We start from the raw sequence: 22,760 nt of genomic DNA on the forward strand, positions 1-22,760 counted from the left end.
GGAGCTAGCTGCTAACAAAATGTTCCGCCAAACCAGTCACACTTGCTGGTATTTCACAGGATGTATTTGCACACAAAGTGATTAAGCCCTTAAAAGCTTTTTGTAAGTCAATTGAACATACCCGTACCATCTCACTTATGCTATTAATCCGTTTAGTGTATCCCTTCATAGTCAATGCAAAGCTCAATCACTCAAGTATCTTGGGCAAGTTGCATCCTATCAGGGCATCAATGTCCTCACCAGCAACAGATCTCTAAAGTTCCTCCATCATGTCAAAGTCAACTCACTGTCACTGTGTGCACAACACTATGCAGGTTGTCATGGGAGGGATGAGAAAATATATAAAATAGGAAATGTATAAAATAGTGCCCCTACCACTGACGATAAAAATAGTGGCATCACCAAACCTTGGAAAGGATGTGGAGAAACTGAATCACTTATACACTGCTGGTGAAAATGCAAAATAATAGAGTCCCTCTGGAAAAGCGTTGGGCAGTCTCTCAAAAACTAAACACACACTGCCACCAGCAATTCCACTAATGGGTATTTTCCCCCCCAAGAAATAAAAGTTTATGTTCACACAGAAACCTGGACACAATTGTTCATAGCCTTACTTATAACAGCCAAAAACTAGAATCAGCCCAGATGTCTTCAATAGGTGAATGGTTAAACTCTGTTGTCTTTGTGCACACTTCCATATGTACATACATAACTCAGCAAGATATACTACTCAGCAATTAAAAGGAGCAAACTATTTACTCAACATGGATCAATCTTCAGGAAATTATGCTGAGTGATGAGAGCCAGTCCCAAAAGGTTACAGACTATAATCCCACTTATATCATAATATTTTTTAAATGAGAAAAAGTAAAGGACCAACAGATTAGTGGTTGTCAGGGGTGAGAAACAGTATTGAGAGAGGTGAGGAGGGAAGGCAGTCGTGACTATAAAAGGGCGACATGAGGGATCCTAGTGGTTTCAGAACTGTTCAGTATCTTGACTGTAGTGGTGAACGCATGAACCTACACACATGACAGAAATGGTACAGAAATTTAAGATCACACGTACTAGTGAATATAAGTAAAACTGGAAAACCTGAATAAGATGGGTACATTGTATCACTGTCAATATTAACTGAGCTGATTATAACACTTTTACAAAATGTTACCATTGGGTAGAGAAAATAAAGTTTCTCTATACTGTTTCTTACAACTGAATGTGACTGTACAATTATCTCAATAAAATTGTCAATTTGAAAAGTCATGCTAAAATTTATGTATGTTAATCAATCTTCTCTCTGGTGGTGGCCATCCCCCCACCCCCGGCCCGCATTTTCCAATAATACTGCCATTGCTTAAAATATTTTTAGAATTTCTTTCTCAGCTTACGACATGTTTTGATTATTTTGCGTGGCAGCAAGGCTTTATCCTTAGGAATAAATTTGGTAATTTAAAATGTCAAAAGAAATTCAGAACTATGCTGGAGAAGAAACATGAATGAACAAAGTAGGAAATATTATTTATGGGCAAAAACAAAGTAACTGCTAAGTCAAGAAACTGGTTCTCTTTTGTGGAGTCATAGGCTGAATTAAAGGTTGTGAGATCCAAGATTAAAAAAATCACATACTTCTGGTTGAAAATCACTTCTAGAGGCAATGCGAGGCCAAAGAAGTGTTTGAAGTGAGGCAATAACCTACCTAAGGTTGGTTTGTCATGAGGCTGACCCAAAGACTGCTGAATCGACTGGAGAGAGAAGAAAGGAGAGGCAGAGAGAGTAGCTGGGGGAACAGGTACATGGAAAATTCTCCTGATACTAAGAATCATTTCTACAGAGAGGTTAACAAATCTAACCAGAGGTGGCAGCCACCACCTCCCCCATGGCCTTCATCTGTATTTCAGGCAGCAAACTGTGGCTATGAGCCACTCCTCTACTTCCCCGTTCCCAACTAGGCTTTATACAGTCTTTGTAGGAACAAAACGGTACTCTCTGCCCACCACCCATAAAAATTAAGACATTCTTAAACCAGAAGAGCTAGACTAGTGCACCCAATTCTAGACTATAAAACTAGTGGACAAACGTGTAAAACCTGGAGAAATTCTAGAATGATGCTTTAATGTTTAGAAATATGACCTTAACAATTAAAAGAAATGAGGTTTAACCTTAGAAATACAGCTAGTCTCTAAATGTTTCATTTAGTTTAGCACATTTACTCAGAACTTCCTATATGCTTAGTACTCAGTTAAAAAAAAAAGTATAAATGTTTCCCTTCAAGTGTCTATCAATCTATCTGAATAGGGCATGCCGATATGAAATAGGCAAATAAGCTAGAGGACAGACAACTAAATACCAAGGATAACATAAACATTCACTCACTCTACAAATATTTATTGAGTATCTATTATATCCTAGGCACTGAGGATGCAAGGATGAATTCTGTCCTAGAGGAAATGCCAGCCCAGTGAGAAAAAGGAAAACAATGGTAATATAAAATATGTGTGGGATTCTGTGAACACAGGGAAGCAGAAGTACTCAAATCAGTCAGCAGGTGAGGTATGGGGCATGGTTCCCCAAGGAAATGAGGCTTAAGCTACGTCTTAAAGAATACATACTACTGCTTCTACCTAGGGGCATTCCTACCCAGAAAGGCCTTTGGAAATGAGGGCAGAGCGTGTCTGGTTTCTTACCTGACTGGGTTGGTCGGGTAGGAGTAGAGCAGAAGAGGGAAGGGAGCTACTACTGGCATTCAGCAACAGGAGCTACGGATACCGAGTGTCCTATAACACTGGGTCAGTCCTGCACAAAGAACTGTCCCACCCCAAATGCCAAGAGCGAGCCTTGTTGAAAATCACTGAGACACACAATAGATGTTCACCAGGTAGACCATGAAATGGGAGGACGTTTCAAGCAGAAGAAATAGGTACAACTACAGGGAAGCATAAAAGAAGAGGTTGTTCAGTAGCACCTCCAGGGCTACTGAAAGTGTGTGTAGGGTAGTGGTGGGAGAGAAGGATGAAAACTTTTTCTGAGCCCCAATGTTATGTCATCCTAAGTAACATGAACCTCAAGCCAGTGAGTGGCTTTAAGCAAGAGAGGGGTGTGATCCAAATTGTGTTTTTTGGTTTTTTTTTCCTGGTACGCGGTCCTCTCACTGTTGTGGCCTCTCCCGTTGTGGAGCACAGGCTCCGGACGCGCAGGCTCAGCGGCCACGGCTCACGGGCCCAGCCGCTCCGCGGCATGTGGGATCTTCCCGGACCGGGGCACGAACCCGTGTCCCCTGCATCGGCAGGCGGACTCTCAACCACTGCGCCACCGGGGAAGCCCCCAAATTGTGTTTTAAAGAGATCACTGTGACACAGTAGATGGATTGGTAGATGGATTGGAAAGAGAGAGAGAGAGAGAGACCAAAGTCAGAAAAACCAGGTAAGAGACCATTGCTATTGTTCAGGTGAAAGACATTGAGAGCCTGATTCAAAGCAATGTTGTAGGGTAGGCAAATTTAAGAGATTAAAGAACAAGATGGAAAGGCCTTGCCGCTTAACTAGATGATGCAGTGCATAAGGATCAGGAGGAATCTAGGGTGATTCCTCGGTTCCTGGTTTGGGAAATGAGATAGACAATGCCATTGACCAAGATGGGGAAAATGAAAGGAAAAGCAGATGAATGACTCAGAGGAAAAAAATGAGTACTGGCCATAGTTTGAGATGTGAGGACTGGTGTCCAAGCCAGGTCAAAAGCAGGGATCTGGAGTTCAAGAAAGAGGTCTGGGCTGGAGAGAAAGAGTTTGATAATATAGAACAGTAGTTAAAGTCATTGGGAGGAAATGGGATGGATCAAGGAAATGGATACACACAAATTCAAAAAGGGCTTAGAACAGAACCTTGGAGACCTCCACGAGAAAGGTAGAGGAAGAGGAGCTCACGAAAGGCATTGAGAAATAGAGAAATAATCAGGGCTGACATTTACTGAGCACTATTTATTGTGCTAGACAATGTTCATCTAATCCTCACAACCCTACAGAGTACCTCCTGCTACTGTCCCCATTTCACAGATGGGAAAAGAGAGGCATAGAGGGGTTAAGCAGGTTGCCCAAAGGCACACAACTGCTAAGTGGTAGAACCAGGATTCAAACCCACGCAGTCTGGTTCCAGATCCCACACTCCCAACTATCTAACTATTGTTATGTTAGAAATTTAGAATGTGACAAAATCCAAGAGAAATGAACAAGGCAGCAAACCCTGTGGGTAAATGACGCAAAGCAAGGTAAGAACTGAGAAGGACCCACTGAAGCCATGATTCGAGAAGTTGCTGGCCTGCTTGGCCCCAGCCATGTTGGAAGGAGCAGCCTAATGAGGGCAGTGGAGCAGTAACCAGGGGGTAAGGAGTGGAGGAAATCATGTTAAACAGCAAATGCTTTAAGAGTTTAGGAAAATGAGAGAACTTTGTGGCTGAAGTTGTCAGAAAAGACTCTTCTGGGAAGAGGGATCTTGACCTGTGTCTTGGAAAGGAGGAACAGAGTGAGAACTGGTATTCAAATGTTTTCACTGGAGAAAGCCAAGTCAAAAACTCTATTGTTACTGTGACTGAGATCCAGATATACCCCTGGGCTCCAGTGATCTGAACAAATGTGACCTACATATGCTAAGAATAATAACTACAAATTTCTATCACATATACAATAAAGACGTGAAATTCAGCATTTGGGATTCAAGATTAAGACAGAAAAGAACTTTCCTACAGGATAAATATTAAAACAGTGCAATGAGTTAGAAATAAATATTCAGCTAACAAATTAAACACCAAATACATTGTCCTGAATATTACTAAGGGCACAGAGAAGTATAAGATCCTGTCCTCAAGACATTTATAGAGAGACAAGTCCAACCACATGAACAGTTCAGCAAAAATTCAAGAGATTAAATAATAATTGGATAATAACACATAATTGCTTAGAGCTCACGAGGGACTGCAGTGAGGTCAAGGAGGATGAGGACTCAGAGGGGCCATGGTCTTTGGAAATTAGAAAGTTACTGGGTATCACTTCCAGTGCAATGAAGAGGAAAATGAAGGGGACTTTTGTTTTATTTCGGTCTTTTTGTTAGTGGGGACCTGTGCACGCTTACCAGGACAAGGGAAAGAAATGAGAATGTCGAAAGTGCTGGGGAGAACAGATCTTGGTACTTGGTGCCTAGTGGCCAAGGATGTTAAATGTCACATAACGGGGACAGTCCTGCATCCTGAAGAACTGTGCCAAGCTCTTCTTTGAAATCTGAACAGATCTTAATTTTGCTTCTGATGGCTTAGGTGTGCCTTTTCCTCAAAAGAGACGTTAGCCAACCTCAAGTCTCCTCCAGAAAGGGGATCCCTCATGGGAGAGTTCCTATATTCGAGAAAGTCATACCAGTTCACTACATAATACTATCCTTGATGTACTCCCCCAGGAAATTAGCATATAATTTCTTTTCAGATCTACCATTAAAATTCCTAAATATTTTCATTTAAATTATAATTTAACTACCCAACTCATAAGCTGTATATTAATATTGATTTTCAGTTAAAAATGAAAACAGAATACTAATCTTACTTCAATTTTTCAAAAAGATAGTAAAAAGAATTTAGTTTCTAAATCTGCATATTTTCCATTGGAGTGAATGGTTCTATTTCATGGCATATAAGTTCCTTGTTGACAGTCCTCACCAAGAGAGACCAAAGAATAAGCCTCTGTCTTTCTATCAATCTGATCTTGGACAAGTGGGTGGCTCTTAAGATTGGATGTGCTCCAAAAACTGCAATGCCTGCTGTGAGGCAGGTAGAACTTGGGCCCTTTCCCTCTTACTATTTACTCAAGTCCCTTTTCAGATCATGTTTTCCATGGCTCTCGCATAACAGTGTGTTTCCTAAAGCAACACTGAGCTCATTATTCTGAAAAACTGCACTATTACAAAGGAAATGGGAACTAAATGCTACACTTTGCAGAACCTGAAGCAGTAAATGCCACATCAAGGCAGATCTTCACATGCCATGAACTGAACTACTCTCTATCTGTTCTAGGAAAAAAATGCAATCTGAAAAACTAACATTTGCACCAACAGAATACACAGGTGTGGTATGCGCATGCCTGAGTGTTTGTGTCTCCCCCCACAAATTCAAATGTTGAAAAGCTCACCCCCAGGATAATGGTATTAGGAGACAGGGCCTTTGGGAGGTTCTTAGCTCATCAGGGTGGAGTCCCCGTGAATGGAATTAGTACCCTTATAAAGATGACTCCGCAGAGCTCCCCAGCCCCTCCTGCCATGTCAGGACACAACACAAAGTCTATGACCCAGAAGAGGGGCCTCACCCAACCAGGCTGGCACCTGATCTTGGACTTCTAACCTCCAGAACTGTGAGAAATAAAGGTATTTCATAATAGCAATGCCAAATACATGATCACACTTAACAGATACCTCTCATCACCTGAGGTCTTCTCATCAACGTGACTAAATTTAGTTCATCTTAACCCCACTCGCAACAGACACACATACAGGTCCACACACACTTTTACCTTTCACCTCCTAGTTCTTTACATTCCTATCTTCTAGTAGTTGATAGCTAACTAATCGAGTGATATAATCCAGGTTAACAGGGTGATGGATAGTCATGGGTATAAAGTCTCGAGCTTCCTACCAACAAAGCACGCCTTCATTCAAAAACACTGACTCAGGGAGGGAGGGAGACGCAACAGGGAAGACATATGGGAACATATGTTTATGTATGACTGATTCACTTTGTTATAAAGCAGAAACTAACACACCATTGTAAAGCAATTATACCCCAATAAAGATGTTAAAAAAAAAAAAAAAACAAACAAACAAAAAAAAAAACACTGACTCAAAGACAGGAACACAGAAGGAAAGCAGGGCACACAGCGTGGAGCAAGCAGGTCTATGAGCCAAATTACAGAAACTATGCCATTCCCTGACTCAGTGCCTGTGGATGCGCCCACACGCAACACAGATCTGTCTAGGTGTGTGGCCTACAGATTACATATTTGTGGGGAACCCTCATTTTAGATGAGCATTCACAGAGCACTCGGTAAAATACCGATACCATACAAAACGTCCCAGGTGTGGAATGTACCTAGTAAACTTAATTACAGTGACTGAGTGATTTATTGATAGACAGTCTATAACATCAATTCCAGACCACATCCATTACCCACCTCTGAAATGAGCTCATGCCAAGTTATGCTCTACCAATTCATTTCCCCCTTCTAACTACATTACATTTTTAGAAAGAACGACTTTGGTTCTTTCCTTTTTTCCTCCAGCCTTAAGATGCCACCTCACTCTGAACAAAGACTTCATTCCCTATTTTGAAACCAATACTTTTCATCAATTGATCACATATTAGGCCATTAGAGCTCTTTCTTTCTGGCTCTGCCCTCCAGTTCCCTCATCCATCTCCCCTCATGTGTTCTGGGTCCCATTTGTTCCCATTAGCTGAGGGACTTTGCACCCACAGAAGGCCGGGGTCTGCCCTCAGGAACTCCTGGCTTATTGGAGGAAGCATACAATAAAACAGCCAGTGCCATGTAATTAACATTAGAATAAAGAAAAGCACTGGCTGCTAGCAGAGAACAGAGAAAAGGCACCAATCCTACCAGGAATGGGCTGGGTAAATCTGTAAGATGAGTTGACAAGGATTTGTTCCTTTAAGTGTTTAAGAAAACAGACTTTCTTTCTGCCAATATGATGGGTTAAATAACCTGAGACCCCTACTGCTCAAAGCATTAGTTAGACTATTTAAGGACTACTTCAAATGCATAGTTCGAACTCTCCCAAGAAAAGAAGGGAGCTCTCCAAAAGTCACAAAATTAAGACTCACTGAGAAATACAGTGATGACCTACTGAGGATCTTTGCCCTGAAGAGTTTGGCTGGTCTCAGCCCAGAAGACAGAGTTTAAATGGCCTTTGAGGGCAAGAGACAAAGTCATGGATCCATCTCCTGAATAAGGCAGTACCCAGAGTGCTCTACCTTTAGTCAAAGAGAAAAGTATGACGACTAGTAAAAGGACAAGGCAAGGAACTTTGTCTCAGCCTAAGCTTTTCAAGAGCGGGGGGAAAAGCGTTCCCTGGAAATCTTCAACTGAGACATTAACATACAAAAAATAGTCCCAGGCAGGTAATGCTGCATTTGGAGTTAACTCAGATTTATGAAACTCCCACAGTTAGAGGCTCATTTGTCATAGGCTCACAATTCCAAATCATTAAACACTCTATGCAGCTATGCATCACAAGAAATACAGTCCAAACAGCAAGATCAGACCCTCAGAACTTCAAATAGACTAACCAAATATTCTAAAATATGAGCATATTTAAATAAGATGTTGAAAAAAATAACTGAAAGCATGAGAAAGGCACAGGACACTATCCTAAAACACCAGGAGGACTTGACAAAGAACCAAATAAAACTTCTGAAAATAAAAAGGTATAATGTCTGAAACTTCATTGGACAGGTTAAATAACAAAGAAAGAAAAATGAAAAGGTAATCAGTAAACTAGAATTTGAAATTTAAGAGATTACCCAGAATATAGTAAAAAGCTAGAGAAGGGGAAGGATATGAAAGAAGTTAAGGAACATGAAATATAGTATGAAAAGGTCCACATACTTTTTACAGGAGCTCCAGACTGAGATTAAAGGGACAAAAGAATATGTGAAGAGAGAATTTTGGAGAATTCTTATTAATTGATACAATTCTCAGATGCTGAAAATATATTGAGCTCCAACAAATCTCTATCTAGATACATCATAGTGAAAGTAGAGAACACAGAGAGATCTTTAAAAAGAACTCTGCAGAATCATGTCTAGGTGTGACATTAAAATGAGTTATAATGGAGAATAATACATACTGCATTTTGTATGATCAGAGAAAAGTGAAGAAAAATATGTAAACTGTACACATTGGTTCTCTTACAATGAGAAATTGCTGGGAGTAATGGAAAGGTCTTTTAAAAATCTCTATTATTTTGCTGGTGATACCATGTCTTTTTTAAATAAAAATATTTAAATGTAAAATGTAAATTTTTATATTTAAAATAATTTATTTATATGTAATAACTTGTTTTACATTTTAAATATTTAATTTTTATCTTTTAAATTAAAAAAAAAATCAGCCACGAAAGGAAAATAAATAAAACACCAAAACACCTTGGCTCTGCACTTTTTAAGCAGTGTGCTTCAAGGCCTCAGTTTCCTTACCTGTAAGAATGGGGTGATAGTGTCTACTTTGCAGAGCTGTGAAGATCAAAGCAGCTACTATAGGTGACTTTCCCAGTGTTGGTACTACAGTTCCTTATTTTAAGGCAAAATCTGCCTCCCCCTAATTTTCACCCGTTAGTTCTAAACTGACCTCTGAAACTGCACAGAACTAGGCTAATGCCTTTTCCCACGATCATTGATGACTACTTATCTCATCATCCCTTCTCCATCCCCTATGCTTTCTCTTCTCTAGGAGGAGAACTGTTTCTTTGATTATTTCCCTTAATATCATTGCTTCAAGAACTATTCAATATTATCAGGCCCAAACTGGTCCACATTAACTACACTGCCCACTTTGCTAAAGGTAATAAAAGCCACTCAGGTTTATAACCCTAGAACGTTTACTTCTCTTCCTCCTTCACTTCCACACTCACTCATGTACCATGTAGTAATTACTTGGAGTCTCCCCTCCATCTTCCCCTCTTCATTCTCTTTACTAAACTGGCGTCCCATTCCCATCACCTCCCCCAACCTCCCAGCAATATTCCAAGAGTCTGTTAAGTGATCACCAGAAGCATGTTCCCCCCTCCCCACTTCTAAACCATCTTGGATATTAACACCAGGTTAAATACTCAATTTAATACCCAAAGTCATTGTTTCCCTTATTTTACTCCTCTGGTCAAGAACAAATCTTAGCCTCTAGTACCTATCAAATCAAATACAAACTCCCACACTGGGCTTCCAGAGCATCCTGCAATGTTGTTCATCCCACCCATAACCTATCGTTCACCACTTCTCCACATAAATCTCACTTGACCCAGATTTGCTCCCCATGGGTCCCATGCCCAGACTCTACCACCTTACACTTCCATGAATCCCTTTCTGAATATTCTAACTCTGTAGCATGGGACACTAGGGTTTGAATCTTGGATCGAACACCTACTAACTCTGTGACCTTGGACTACCTCACTGGCCTCACAATATCTGTTGTAAGGATCAAATGGAATCCAGTACACAAAACCCCTAGAGTAGAACTGACACTCAGTAGGTACTCAATAAACTCCAGGGTCCTCCCTCCCCTCATGTTCCCAGTGTCTGCCCCTGTATGTTTTATTTATTCTACAATCTAACAGTTATATCCCAGCACTTGTTGCTATTTGTTTCATGTGTTTATCTTATATCCCCAGCTAAATTATTCTCTTGCATCCTTTGCTGTGTTCCATACATACCAAAAAATTAGGAGACTAAGTCCAATCACTATATATTCTTTGACGAGGAGTGGAGGTTAAGAGTGACTATTGTGTTTGAAAACACAACATATTCATTCAACAGCATTCGAGCAGCTACTGGGCAACAGGATACTATGTGCTGAGGAGATATAATTCAACAAGAGAAACAAAAATCCCAGCCCTTCTGAAGCTGACAGTACCAATTTACAGGCAATAACAAATTTTCTAAGAGTACATTTGAAAGTGATATGTGCTATTTTAAAAATGAAGCAAAGGAGGAGGAAACAATGGCAGGGGTGGGCAGTGGGGTGCAATTTTAAGTACAGTGGTCAGGAAAGACCTCATTGAGATGATGACATTTGAGCAAAGACTTAAAAGAGATGTAGGAGAGACCCATGCAGATGTCTGGGCTAAGAGTCTCAGGCAGAGGAAGGAGAGAGAGGGAAGTCGCGAAGCAAGGTGGGGACATTGACCAGTGCGAGCGTGATCAAGGAACAGCAAGGAGTCCGAGTGAGTAACATGGAGAGTGACAGAAAAAGGAAGACAGGAGCTTCTGGGCTGCTGAACACGTGGAGGTGCTGGGAGAGTGGCACGCTCAGAGGGAGCGTGGAAGTGCCACATACCTTGCCCTCTGCATCTCTTCCACATGGTTCTTCCTGAGTTACATCCTTTTTTAATAAACTGCTGCAAGAATGATTCGTGAAAACCTGTTCAACTTACAGCAGCCTATCTTCAGCATCTTTCAGAAGATACTCAGTAACCAGAGGAAATATTGAGAGCATCCTCAAAAAAACACATACCACCTACTGAAAGAGTTTTCAGAGTTTAAAAGCATGACTTCTCCCGGCTCTGGAAAAGTTGTAAAATCAGCAGAGACTGACACAGTCACTTCCACAATGCCTATAGGACCCCTCAGTAGCAGCAGGAAAAGACAAAAGCAGTTCCACCTTTAAGAATTTCCAAGAAACCCACCGGAAGAGTTGTACCAACTACCGTAAGTGTTGAGAAAATTTCCAAACCTGCCTCAACCATCAGATTGGCTGAACCGATAGCAAAAGCCTCACCACTTCCCCAAAGAGACGGGAGAGCCGGACCTGTACCAGCCACTGCCAGAGCTCCACCCCTTCCTAGATTAACTTCATTACCCACGACTAAATATTTACAGACTCCTGTGTCCTCAGGGTCCTCTGAACCTTCCGTACACACTGGGGGGTCGGGGGGGGGTGAGAAAAACTGCTTATGTCTTCTGCCTCCTTCCAAAGCTCTACCCTGAGCAGGCTAGAGCTCCACAGACAGAGGTTTGGAGCTTTCCAGGAAGGACAACGTTATAACTGTATTTAAGAGGCTGTGACCAAGTCGCGTTTGTGTTTTTATTTTACAATACACTGCAGTAAAATCACACACATGGGGCTTCCCTGGTGGCGCAGTGGTTGAGAGTCCGCCTGCCGATGCAGGGGACACGGGTTCGTGCCCCGGTCCGGGAAGATCCCACATGCCGCGCAGCGGCTGGGCCCGTGAGCCATGGCCGCTGAGCCTGCGCGTCCGGAGCCTGTGCTCCGCAACGGGAGAGGCCACAACAGTGAGAGGCCGGCGTACCCCGCAAAAAAAAAAAAAAAATCACACACATGCCCTCAAAAAAAAAAGGGGGACAGAGAAAAATGGAGGGCCTGATCACATAAGACCTTATATGTCATCGTGTGGGCTTGGGTTTCTCTAAGTATGATAGGATTCATTCGAGGGTTGCAAGCTAAGGTGTGACATGATCTGACATATATACTAACAGTATTATTCTAACTACTATGTTGCAGGTTGACAAAGGGACCCAGGGCAGAGTGGGGGACTTGTTTGTTTGGAGGCCACTGCAATGATCCAGGCAAGAGATGATGGTGGGCAAGAACAGGGTGGTAGCAAGGGCAGCAAGAGCAGTAACTGGATTCTGGACACATTCTGAAGACAAAAGCCAACTGGATTTCCTGGCAAATCGGAAGTGGGATGTGAGAGAAAGAGGGTGTCTCCAAAATTTGAAGACTGAGCTAAGGATGGAATTGCCATTAACGGAGATGGGGAGTGGCACAGGGGGTGCAGATTCGGGAAAGGAAACCAGGGATTCAGTTTGGGGCATAAGTTTGAGATGCCCACACGTGGAGAGCTGTCACACAGGCACTGAGATACACAGTCTGCAGTTTATTCTGCCCACCAAGTCCTTTTCCTGATTTATTCTCATCAAAGCACTAGTGGGAAGATAAGAGATTAAAAGGAGGAAGAGTAGGGACGGTTCCCTGCCCTTGAGGATGTGGAAATCTAAAAAGGGAACATGAAAGCCTTTTCTGCCACCTATGGCACAGCCTAAGCTGGAAATGGCATCTTCCTTTTCTAACACTTGGAAAGGCATCAAAGGAATGAGATGAGTACGTCCAAAGAGTGGTTTTAGACACAAAAACACGCCACCATGTTGACTGTCTGGGCTCCAGCTGTAGCCAGAATACATGCCAACAATACAAGCAAATGAAACCACATCCACCATTTTATGATAAAATCTCCCCCAAACTCCCCTCTTACAGTTCTGTTCTCCAGAGAGAGTGTGGTCTCCAGGGCTATTTTCCTTGGAAATCATGATCATTTTCCAAAGGAAAATGTGTTCGGGTTTTCTAATGGTCAAGGAAGCGGACGAGACTAAGAACCCGGCAGCTTGAGTCAGCCCTGGCTACCCTCCACAGGCCCCGCCCTGCCTCTGCCTCCTGACTTGGTTTCTCAGTGTGTAAATACTGCAACAGGGAAAATATTTTCCACTGCCTACACACAGGGCATTTGTGAGCATTAATGAATTAATGTGTATAAAACACGAGGAGCTACTCAAATAAAAGAACAATGAAACTCTATTTGTAAATTTTTGAGGTCCAGGCAGAGCAATCTTAACTCTTTTCGTACAAACCCCACTGGAAATCAGACTAAGATATCAGAAGTTATCCTGCACCAGCCTGAAGAGACAAAATGAGATAATGTCTGAAAGCTCTTTGTGAAGTTCAACTCCAATGTTAGGATTTCTAGCAACAAGATAAAAATGCAATATTAAACAGGTTAGGAATCATTACAAACCAACAAAAAGCTGTAGTTCTAGCAAAGCTCCCCGTGGTGGTTAAATGTGTTGACCTGTGAGGCCATATTCTGAGTTGTTGCTGGAAACATGACAAGACCCGGGAAGAAAATATGGGCTTTTGTCTAAGAGCCGTAGGATCGAGCACAGCGTAAGAGCCGTCCATGAAAAGAGCTTTGTTGAAGGCGTTTTCCCTTATTTTCTAGACGCTGTCCAAGTCCACTCAAGTGGTCACGGTTACCATTGAAGTGAAGAGGCCACTGTATATATTCTGCTAATAATCCAGGTAGACGGTCTTCCCTGCCCACTGTGATTTTTACTTCAGTATTCAAACAACCTTTCACGTTGTCTCATTCCTGGCTCAGACTGTGCCAAAAACCAGATGAACGCACGACCTGGAGGTGGAACCTTTCCCCCACCAAGCAATGATGTGCTCTGATTACTGTGACCATCAGGTTTTCTCGCACCTCAGCTTTTCATTTCAGAAAGAGAAGAGCAAGTGGTGGCTAGAAGAATATCTGACACGCAGAGGGCAGAAACAACAAGCTACAAATGACTCCATGATTCACCTGGATCTAGACCAAAGATCTTGACGAGTTCATCCCGACAACGCTGCCGTGAGCAGGCCTGCACAGTCTCCCCACTGTGGACACCTGAGGCGGGAAGGGCTGACTCGCCCAAGGTCAGCGCGTTCTAATCCCTGAGCTGCTCATGACTCACGGTAAATTCCAAACTCCCAGTTCTGTGTTTACTGCACACGGACACTAATCTCCCAACTGGTTTCCCTACTTTTGGTCCCGGCTCCCTCCAGTTCGTGAGGCCCGCAACCAAAAGATTCCACTTCTTCAAATACTGCTCTGGGTGTCCAGCCCCCCTCACCTACTCTAAGCCTCTTGGTGGCTCCCCACTGCCGAGAGAGAGGAAAGGCCACCCTTCTACACCTGCCATTCTCACACGCTGTGTGTGAGCATCCCTCCCAGGGCGTCGGACAACACTTCCTTTTTCCTCTAGAGGGGGCTTTGTGGTGGTCTGGCTGTCGGGCATCCTTCCCTTTTTCCAGTTATCACCTGCATCCCCCCTCTGGGGAGCCCTCCACTGTGCACAGCTGGAAGTAGGATCCCATTGTCCTCACAGAAGCCCACGGGAATTCGTTGCAGCCAGGGGTGGGTACGTGGTAGAGAGCTTATGCAAGGGAGTGCCTTAGGAGCAGTCAGGGTCGTAGTTAGGCATCAAGGTCTGTTTCTGTTATCACCCAAGAACTACGGCTAAAGCACTCTCTAGCCTATTTCCTACAACTTCCCATTACAGGCTGGCCATTCTATGAGGGTGACCTACTGCGTATCCCCATCTCCCCCACCCAAACACTGCATGTACACTTCCACCCCTGTGCTATCTTCCTGGAGAACACAGGGCAGAGGTGCCTGACCGGGGTAAGCACAGGGCAGAAACAACAAACCCAGTCCAGGAGCTGGGCATGCTGAGTCTTGAAGGATGAAAGCAAGTGAAGTAGACTAAAGGGCAGGATGCGGGTATGGGGAGGAGACACATTCCAGCCTGTACGCTGAGCACAGAGAACACGTCAATCTATGTAGGATCTAAAGTCTCTTCTTTAGAGTTGTGTGCAAGATGACAAGGGGACCAAAGCTGAGACTAGAGATGCAAGCAGAGCTCCGCTCAGCACTTTACCATTTGAGTCTGCATCCTGAAGCTTAAGGGGTGGCTTAGAAGAAATATAAGAATAAATCCCTAAACGCCAGAAAGAGAGCAAAACTCTGTTTCTCCCAATTAGCTTTTTGAAATTCCTAACATTTACTCTTAATACATGCACTCACCTCCACAAAAGACAACATAATATTAAGTCAAGACACCTGCTTCAGTTAAACTCATTCCAAAATAATTTAGTTTTGCATACAGAGCACCCCCAAAAAAAATCAACCCCATCACGTTCCTGAGCAAGGCAGGAGACAGAAGCAACTGCAGTGTGTCCAAGTGTCAGGCTGTGGAAAGAACCAAGGCAGAAAAGAGACCCATAACCTGGATCAGGGTTCTCAATCTGTCTCTAACTAGATGTGTGACTTTGGGCACATTACTTAATTCAAGCCTTGATTTCCTTAACTGTAAAACGTGGCTAATGAAGACAACAGCTACGAGACTGTTAGGGTGATGAAACTGAATGTACCTAAAGCCCCTGGTACACATCAGCCACACAATGACACCGTCCCTTTCTTTCCAAGAAACAGTTCCCCCAACAAAGACCTCAGTTTCTGGAAGGCATGTCCCTCACACCCTGAGGCATCACTGGAAAAGCAGTGGTCCAGGAGTGAGGAGATGTGGGTTCCTATAACTGCCATTTCCAACTGTGTGACTAGGAGAGGTCAACCAACCACTTGGGAGCTCCATTTCCATATCTGTAAAATGGAGACAATAATCACTGCCCACTCCTGGACATGCAAGGATTAAGGGAGGGTCACAGAAGCTTTTACGAACCCCAGATACATAAACTCTCATCACCTGGTATTTGTGTACTTATAAATGACCTTCTCTGAGACATATTTCTGACACCACCTCTGAAATTCCAGTTCAACCACTTTCCTCGTGTCACTCACGAACCTACAAAGACTCTTTATGCTTGTTAGCCCTCTTTCAAATTCTGTTTGATTTCCAACTCTCCTTAACGTGGTCCCACCTTACCTGGCTCTCGAATACTCTTTCCTCCTGCTCCCCCAGATTTGCAGGCTGTCCCTCTCATGGTCCACACTCACTCCCGCCCCTGCGCTGGCTCTCCTACCTAAAGCACCCTTCCGTCTCCCTCTCTATTGACCTAAGTGGATAAATCCTAACACCCAGCTTATTCTACCTGCTCCATTACACCGCTGGCAACTCCAGCAACAAGGATTCTCTCCTAGTTCTAAACTCCCTACCAGACTCTCAGTTGATATTTTACTAAATTCCCTAATTTCTCCTCTCTGCTAGTGTTCTCTTCAACTAGGTAACAAGCTTCTTGAGGGAAGAGAGCATGTCATTTTTATGCGCATTCCCCATTCCCTAAAAAGTTCAACATAGGGCTTCCCCGGTGGCGCAGTGGTTGACAGTCCGCCTGCCGATGCAGGGGACGCGGGTTCATGCCCAGATCCGGGAAGATCCCACATGCCGCAGAGCGGCTGGGCCCATGAGCCATGGCCGCTGAGCCTGCGCGTCCGGAGCCTGTGCTCCGCAACATGGACGGGAGGTTCTCACATCTCTCTGTGCACCAAAACTTTCAGCCTTGGTTCATTTCCACAAACTCTTAACAAGCACCTACTCTGTGCCTGATGTTAAGGAAACCAAGGTGAGCAGGGCAAGTTCCCAGATCTTAGAGGCTCAAGACACCAACAGGTCAATGACAGACTCCAGTCCAGTGGAGCAGGGGAAGCTGCAGATTCCAATGCTGACTTTCAATCTACAACCAGGGTTAAAACAAAACTGCCTCTTCCCTTGTAGGAACCGAGCCATGAATTTCTGACAAAGATGTACTTAATGCATTATGAGCAAAATATTGGGAGTAATCGCAAAGTCTCACATTGAGAATAGATACTAATTTTATGCAGTCACTGAAAATGATAATTTTTGAAGGGTATTTAACAAGCACATTAATAATATCAAAAGTAAAAAACAAAGAATGCCCCGTGTACATACTATGTGATCCCAATTACGTTACGGTGAAACTAGCTGTCGTTGACCACAGGTTCACTGTCCACCAGGCCCCACCTCAAGCACTTCACACAATGACCACGACAAGGGCAGCCTGGGTGAGACCTTCCACATCCCCCATGATCTCCACCAGCTTCCCCCAAATAACACAACCTAACTAAAACTGTGTTTGGCTTCAAGACAAGCCCCCTCTTTCTAGTACAACTGCTTTCCCTCCATTCTTACTATAGTGAAAAGCTGGAGTTGCCTCTTAACATATGTTAATCATTTATTCTGCACCATTGTCCATAAAGTGTTGTTACTGTCATTTCATGGATGAGAAAACGGACGGAGGGCCCAAAGTCACCAGCTTTAAAAAAAAAAAAAAAAAAAAAAGGTAGAGCTGGAATTAGAGCCATGTATATCTCATCCTGACCTCATTACCTGGACCATAACACCAAGAGCATTTTCCATCCCCCTCTCAGGCCCAACCAAACTCAGCAGACTTGTCAAAGCCCCACGTGTATGATCAGGCCAGGGCTGAGTTCCTGGGAAATCTTACCCCATTCATGCTCTCACTATAACTCTCCTAAATGTATGAGACCTAATTGTAGCATTTGTCTTTCAAAAGTATTTTGGTCTCCCCGAGATGTAGAGTTTCAGAGTGTCTAAGAACTCCTCCACATGTGAATTATCAAGTAACCTGTATACAGACAAGCTTTTCATTTGGATAGATGAGAAACCTACATATACAGGTAATTTCAGTTAGGACACATCTCTCAGGTTATGAATGGGCCAGATTCCAACACTTGTAAATGGGTTATTTGCAGCTGCTACATGCCATGGGGGTTAAATATCCAGATGAGCCCACAAGAGCCTTTTTACCTCAAATACTAACCCGTGAGTATTTTTTTTCATAAATTTATTTATTTATTTATTTTTGGCTGCGTTGGGTCTTTGTCGCTCCATGCGGGTGAGTGGGGGCTACTCATCGTTGTGGTGAGTGGGCTTCTCATTGCGGTGGCCTCTCTTCTTGCAGAGCACAGGCTCTAGGCGTGCAGGCTTCAGTAGTTGTGGCTCGCGGGCTCAGTAGTTGTGGCTTGTGGGCTGTAGAGCACAGGCTCACTAGTTGTGGCGCACGTGCTTAGTTGCTCCGTGGCATGTGGGATCTTCCCGGACCTGGGCTCGAACCCGTGTCCCCTGCATTAGCAGGCGGATTCTTAACCACTGCACCATCAGGGAAGTCCCTAACCCATGAGTATTGTCCTAAGCATCATGTTTACCCATGTTTCCACAGGACAATCAGAGTTCGCATTTAGAATTCCAAAAACATACTCCCTCCTGCTATAACCCTGGTTGTGGGATTAGACCCTTCTCCCTCCCCCACATTCATGGAGCCATGGAAGCCAGGACTCTTCCAACTTATGTGAGAATCAGGGCTGCAGTCTGAGGGCTACGGCAGGGCCCAGCATCCGTAATCTAGGTCCCCTTCCCTTTACTGCAGGGGGATGCAAGGGGCTGACCCACAGTCCCCTTCCCTGCCACCACCCACTGTGTTAGACATGGTGTCCCTGAGAAACGAATTTCTGTCCCAGTTTCTCCATTACCCTGTTACTATTCCTCAAGCAAGCACAGTCTCTTCTGATATTTTCCAGGTACTTTTTCTACTGGTAACAAATAGAAACATCCAATAGAAATGACAAATAAGAGTTGGTTACAAAATATACATTAAATTCACTGAGAACAGGGGGTTCAAGTATGCTGTCCTGGCTTCATTTTACTCACTAGGAGCACGTCCCCCCGGGCAAGAATTGATAATTTCAAGTCTCTGAGCTCCAGTTTCCTGATCAAGAAAACAAGAGGGCTGAACTGCTTTACAGCGACAGCTCCTTAATCACAGACGGGGTGGCAATGAAACCTCTCCCAACACTCAGAGTGGGAGTCTGATATTTCTGGCTCTTCCTTGCTCTACCAACAAAATCATCCTTGGTTCTAAAAAGCTTCATCCAAACCCTCCTCAACCCCTTCAATTCTGGGTCAGGCGCTCCTGGGCCCCTCTCCCTCGCCAGCCCCACCACCACCAAGAACATACCAAATCGGAAGAAAGCTACGTAAGGGATATTTCGGAGGCAGGACCATATAATGGTTAAAAGCCCAAGATTTAGATTCAGATATGTGTGTCAATCCAGTTGAGCAACTTATTAGCCTGTGACCCCAGGCAAGTCACTTAGTCTAAGCCTCTGTTTCCTCATCCATAAAATGGGGACCCTAACAATGCCTATTTCATAAGATTGCTGTAAGAAGTGAGTAACACACATAAAGCCCTTAGCAGCCTGGCACATGCATGCACTATGATGCCATTATCGTGGTCGTGGTGGCAGTGATTATTACTGCTACAAATATTATTTCCCTGAAGGATGCTACAGCCTGATTGAAATGAGATTCTCCCCCAGAGGATGACTAACCTATAAAATTCAACCCAAGAGCCACTCCTGAGACAGGGAGAAGCTTCTGTTTGAAGGGGGCATTGAAAGATGCGGTGAGGGGCGAGGGGAGCTGCTGATGAGAAGTGGGAGGGGAAGGTGTAGTCCTATGCATTTACCCTTGCTCCTAACCTCCGTTCTCCAGGGAGAAGGGCCCTCACATCAAGGGCTAGCCCAGGAAAGGCATTCCTACAGCCACCTGACTCTGAGGGATGCAAGGCAGGCCTGTGCAAGAGAAGAACAGCCTGTCAGATCTAGAATTGAATTTGTTTAGGGAACAATCAGTCCCCTCCGTCATTTAATGAGAAGTTGCATTCATGTTTCATTTAAAATTCTAGGAATCGCTGGTAAGTTTTACTGACTTACTTCTGGTAATACTGTGCTTCACACGTAAATTATCATCCTCTGCCTCTGTATTCTAGCAGCAGTAGATTTTTAATAGTATTTCCTGGAAATGGTCTACTTCCCCAAGCACTGAAAAGGAGCTCTCAACGTAAGGGGTTCCGTGCAAACAGCTCCATCCAGTTAAGAGTGCGGAGCCACCCTCAACCAAAGCAAGATTCACTATTTCAGGGAAAACACGCGTTTTCTGGACATAATTTTCTAAAACATTATTCATGGAACCAGAGAACCTGCCATTATATCAGCATGTGGATGTCAAACTAAAGCACCTCTGGATGTGAGTTCACAGCAAATTTGTCAAATAAAATCAAGATAAATTCACCCCCCCTGAGGACAATATAATTTTGATGCACAAGAAAGAAGAATATCCATAAGAATGAGGATGATAATAAAGACAACGGAAAAACTTAATGAAATCCCCCAATCACTTTATTAGTTCACTTAACTAACACTTATTGGGTAATTAAAATGTGCCAAATACTGTACTAAGATCTAGAGAAAAAATGACTCAATCTTTGCCCTTAAAATGCTCAATCCAAAGAGAATGATAGACTAAAACAGATTATATGCCCAGTGTGTCGCAGGTAATACCAAGTAGTAGGATCAAATCAGAAGAGCAGAAACTGGTTGGAAGAGATACGACAGACTGCCAGATATCCATTCTCCCCTTCATTTTAGTAGTAGGATCCTTTGATTTCAGCTGTGCACATGGCCAACCAGCTAAAGCTACATGGCCCAAAATGGTAGCCACTACCACACATGGCTTTTAAACACTTGAAATGTGACTAATCCTACATGTTGAAATGATATTTTAAATATACTGGGTTAATTTCACTTGTTTTCTATTTTTCAATATGGTTATTAGAAAATTTTAAGTTACATATGCAGCTCCCATTACCTTTGACAGTGCTGAGCTAAGGACTCTATTACCCAGCCTCCCCTGAAGTTCAATGTGGGCATACGATGAAGTTTTGGTTAGCAAAATGTGAACAGGAGTCCTGTCTACAGGGTCTGAGTCAGGTCCTTCAAAGGAAGGAGTGGGGCTTCCATACCCTCTTTCCCTCTTCTTACCGGTTAGATGCAGGTGTGTGGAGGTGAGCCAACTGCATTCATGCCAATAAGGTAATGCCCTATGGATGGGGGAGCAACATGAAAGAAGGAACATGGTCCTTGGATAACCTCACAGAGGGAGCCACCCGACTCTCCAGTTAGACTTTTATTACGTAAGAGAAATTCCTGCCCTGTTTAAGTCTCTCTAAAGTCACCTCAACTATATCCTCGCTAACAGAGGAGGGTGTAAAAGGCTTCCTAAAGGAGATCATACCTTTAAAGACATTTTCAAGAGCGTTAGTTAGCCAGGCAAAGGAGAGAGGTATATTGGGCATGAGGGCCAGGTGCAAAAAGAAGGGTGTTTGGGGCACAGGAGATGACAGAGTCAAGGCAGAGAGGCAAGGGGCAGTGGGACGTGTCCAGTGAGCTTTCAAACAGGAGCACAAGCTTGGAGACAGGGAGCTCTGGAAGAGGGAGAGGTAGCACTCAAGGATGAGGCTGCAGGGCTTCCGTGGTGGCGCAGTGGTTGAGAGTCCGCCTGCCGATGCAGGGGACACGGGTTCGTGCCCCGGTCCGGGAGGATCCTGCGTGCCGCAGAGCAGCTGGGCCCGTGAGCCTGCGTGTCCGGAGCCTGTGCTCCGCAGCGGGAGAGGCCACAGCAGTGAGAGGGCCGCGTACCGCCAAAAAAAAAAAAAAAAAAGGATGAGGCTGCAAAGGCTGGTCAAATGCCTGAAAAGCCGTGAATGGTAGGTTGACAACCTGGAACTTTTTCACATAGGAATGGAGAACTACTGAAGATTGTACCTAAGGAGGGAACAATCATTCTGGTGCCAGTGCATAAAGTGGATGTTCAGGAGGCCACATCAAAGGCAGGAAGTGAAGGAGTATCCCAGACAAGGTGTGATCAGGGTCTGACCTGCAGCAGTAGCAGTGTGGAGAAGATGGGACAGAAGTAAGCCTGTTCAAAAGGTCCAGTCACCCTAGGGGGCGAGGAAGAGGGAGAAGTAAAACAGACTCTCAGACTTCTGGGCTAAAGGAGGGGACCAACAACTAAGGCAGGAGGTGGAGCCATTTGGGGTGGAGTAGGAGGTGACAGGCTCCATTTCAGACACACGGAGATGTCGCCATTTGTGCCAAAGTCCCTTGCCTAGAGCTTAAATATGGTACCAGAAACAAGATGCAGATGCTAGGGGGATACTTACGTAGACACCCAGTGTCCACAGACATCAATGGCCCAACAGGGGATGGTAAACACCGGGAGGAAGGAGAGGAAGGGAAAAGGGAGGTAAAAGTTAATCAAAATCACAGGAATGTAAAACACTGCTGAGACTCTCCAGGCTCTTCTCAGAAAAATAAGTAGAGAAACAAACGTGCACAAGACTTTTTAGGGGGAAATGGCAAACAAAAAGGAGTAGAAACTATTATAAAAACTTTTGTCCAAAATGGCTCTCTTAACCTCTACCATTAAATTTTATCAGTAATAAAAGCATATCCCAAATGACTTAGAATACTTCATCTTCTCAAATTCATTACCATGTTTCCTAAGGAAGGATCACACATAAAGATACGGTAATTCCATTTTAAGTTTTATAAAAC

General features: G+C 43.8%; 1 protein-coding gene across 7 annotated transcripts in view; it reads right to left on the reverse strand.

Moving 5' to 3' along the window:
• The window catches only part of ARHGEF28 (Rho guanine nucleotide exchange factor 28), a 311,929-nt gene that overhangs the window by 265,470 nt on the left and 23,699 nt on the right, over window positions 1–22,760 (reverse strand). For 5 of the 7 annotated variants that reach the window (XM_027100840.1, XM_027100842.1, XM_027100841.1 and 2 more), the window contains exon 1: window positions 1,697–1,838. The exons of 1 other annotated variant lie outside the window; for it this stretch is intronic. In XM_027100840.1, the coding sequence (XP_026956641.1) occupies window positions 1,697–1,823 (127 nt within the window). In that variant the 5' untranslated portion in view covers window positions 1,824–1,838. Of the gene's footprint in view, window positions 1–1,696; window positions 1,839–13,025; window positions 13,102–22,760 lie in introns of those variants that run through there. One more of the 7 variants, XM_027100838.1, reaches the window with a different exon arrangement.

Source organism: Aethalodelphis obliquidens, unplaced genomic scaffold, assembly GCF_003676395.1.
Source record: "Aethalodelphis obliquidens isolate GAN/ISIS:26980383/991018 unplaced genomic scaffold, ASM367639v1 scaffold4, whole genome shotgun sequence".
In the NCBI taxonomy this organism is placed as follows: Eukaryota; Metazoa; Chordata; class Mammalia; order Artiodactyla; family Delphinidae; genus Aethalodelphis; species Aethalodelphis obliquidens.